This window comes from Tupaia chinensis, unplaced genomic scaffold, assembly GCF_000334495.1.
Source record: "Tupaia chinensis unplaced genomic scaffold, TupChi_1.0 Scaffold000445_1, whole genome shotgun sequence".
Taxonomy (NCBI): domain Eukaryota; kingdom Metazoa; phylum Chordata; class Mammalia; order Scandentia; family Tupaiidae; genus Tupaia; species Tupaia belangeri.
The window spans coordinates 115,926-117,220 of NW_006159950.1; the positions used below are offsets into that span (position 1 = coordinate 115,926).

General features: G+C 71.9%; 1 protein-coding gene across 1 annotated transcript in view; it reads left to right on the forward strand.

Moving 5' to 3' along the window:
• Positions 1–1,295, forward strand: part of AHDC1 (AT-hook DNA binding motif containing 1) — a 9,801-nt gene that overhangs the window by 4,770 nt on the left and 3,736 nt on the right. The window contains 2 exon segments of the mRNA XM_014590440.2: positions 5–814; positions 816–1,292. Of these exon segments, the coding sequence (XP_014445926.1) occupies positions 5–814; positions 816–1,292 (1,287 nt within the window).

Below are 1,295 nucleotides of genomic sequence, written 5' to 3' on the forward strand. Positions count from 1 at the left end.
ACAGTGGTGTGCACCTGGACTGCGGCGCGCCCCGGCTCAGCCGCCCGCCGGCCCCGCCACCCGGCGACCTGCAGTACAGCTTCTTCTCTTCACCCACCCTGGCCAACAGCATCCGCAGCCCGCGGGCGCGCCCGCTGGCCAAGTCTGAGCGGCCCGGCCACCCCCTGTACGAGCCTGAGCCTGAGCCCAGGGATAGCCCCCAGTCTGGCCGAGGCCACAGCCCCGGAGCCACTGCCACGGCCACCGGTCTGCCCCCGGAGCCTGAGCCCGACGGCCCCGATTACTCAGAGCTGGCCGAGGCCGACATCCTCAGCGAGCTGGCCTCCCTCACCTGCCCTGAGGCCCAGCTGCCCCTCGAGCCCCCATCGCCTGAGCCAGAGCCTCAGCTCCTGGGCCCCCAGCCCCGCTTCCTGGACCCGCAGACGCTAGAGCCCCTCGGGGAGGGTCTGGAGCTTCCGCCCCTGCAGCCTCTGGCCGACCCTCTGGGGCTGCCGGGCCTAGCACTGCAGGCCCTAGACACTCTGCCCGACGCCCTGGAGTCCCAGCTGCTCGACCCCCAGGCCCTTGACCCTCTGCCCAAGCTGCTCGATGTCCCGGGTCGCCGTCCCGAACCCCAGCAGCCCCTGGGGCACTGCCCACTGACCGAGACTCTGCGCCTGGACTTATGCTCGCCCCATGGCCCCCCTGGGCCTGAGGGTCATCCCAAGTATGCCCTGCGGCGCACTGACCGGCCGAAGATCCTGTGTCGCCGTCGGAAAGCTGGACGGGGGCGCAAGGCAGATGCTGGACCTGAGGGCCGCCTGCTGCCCCTGCCTGCCTGTGGGGCTGGCGGCTGCCCTGGCCGAGCCCCCACCGCCTCCGCCACCACCCCCTCCTGCCCTGCCAGGCCCAGGGCCAGCTCCAGAGCTGGAACCCGAACCACCTCAGACCCCTGGGCTCCCCACCCGCAAAGGCAAGTGCCGGGGCGTGCGGCGCATGGTGGTGAAGATGGCCAAGATCCCCGTGTCCCTGGGGCGGCGGAACAAGACCACGTACAAGGTGTCGTCCCTGAGCAGCAGCCTGAGCGTGGAGGGCAAGGAGCTGGGCCTGCGCGTGTCCGCCGAGCCCACCCCTCTGCTGAAGATGAAGAACAACGGGCGCAACGTGGTGGTGGTCTTCCCGCCCGGCGAGATGCCCATCATCCTGAAGCGGAAGCGCGGCCGCCCCCCCAAGAACCTGCTGCTCGGGTCCGGCAAGCCCAAGGAGCCCGTGGTGGTGGCAGGCGAGGCTGCCGCCCGGGGGCGGCGCCCCCCGCC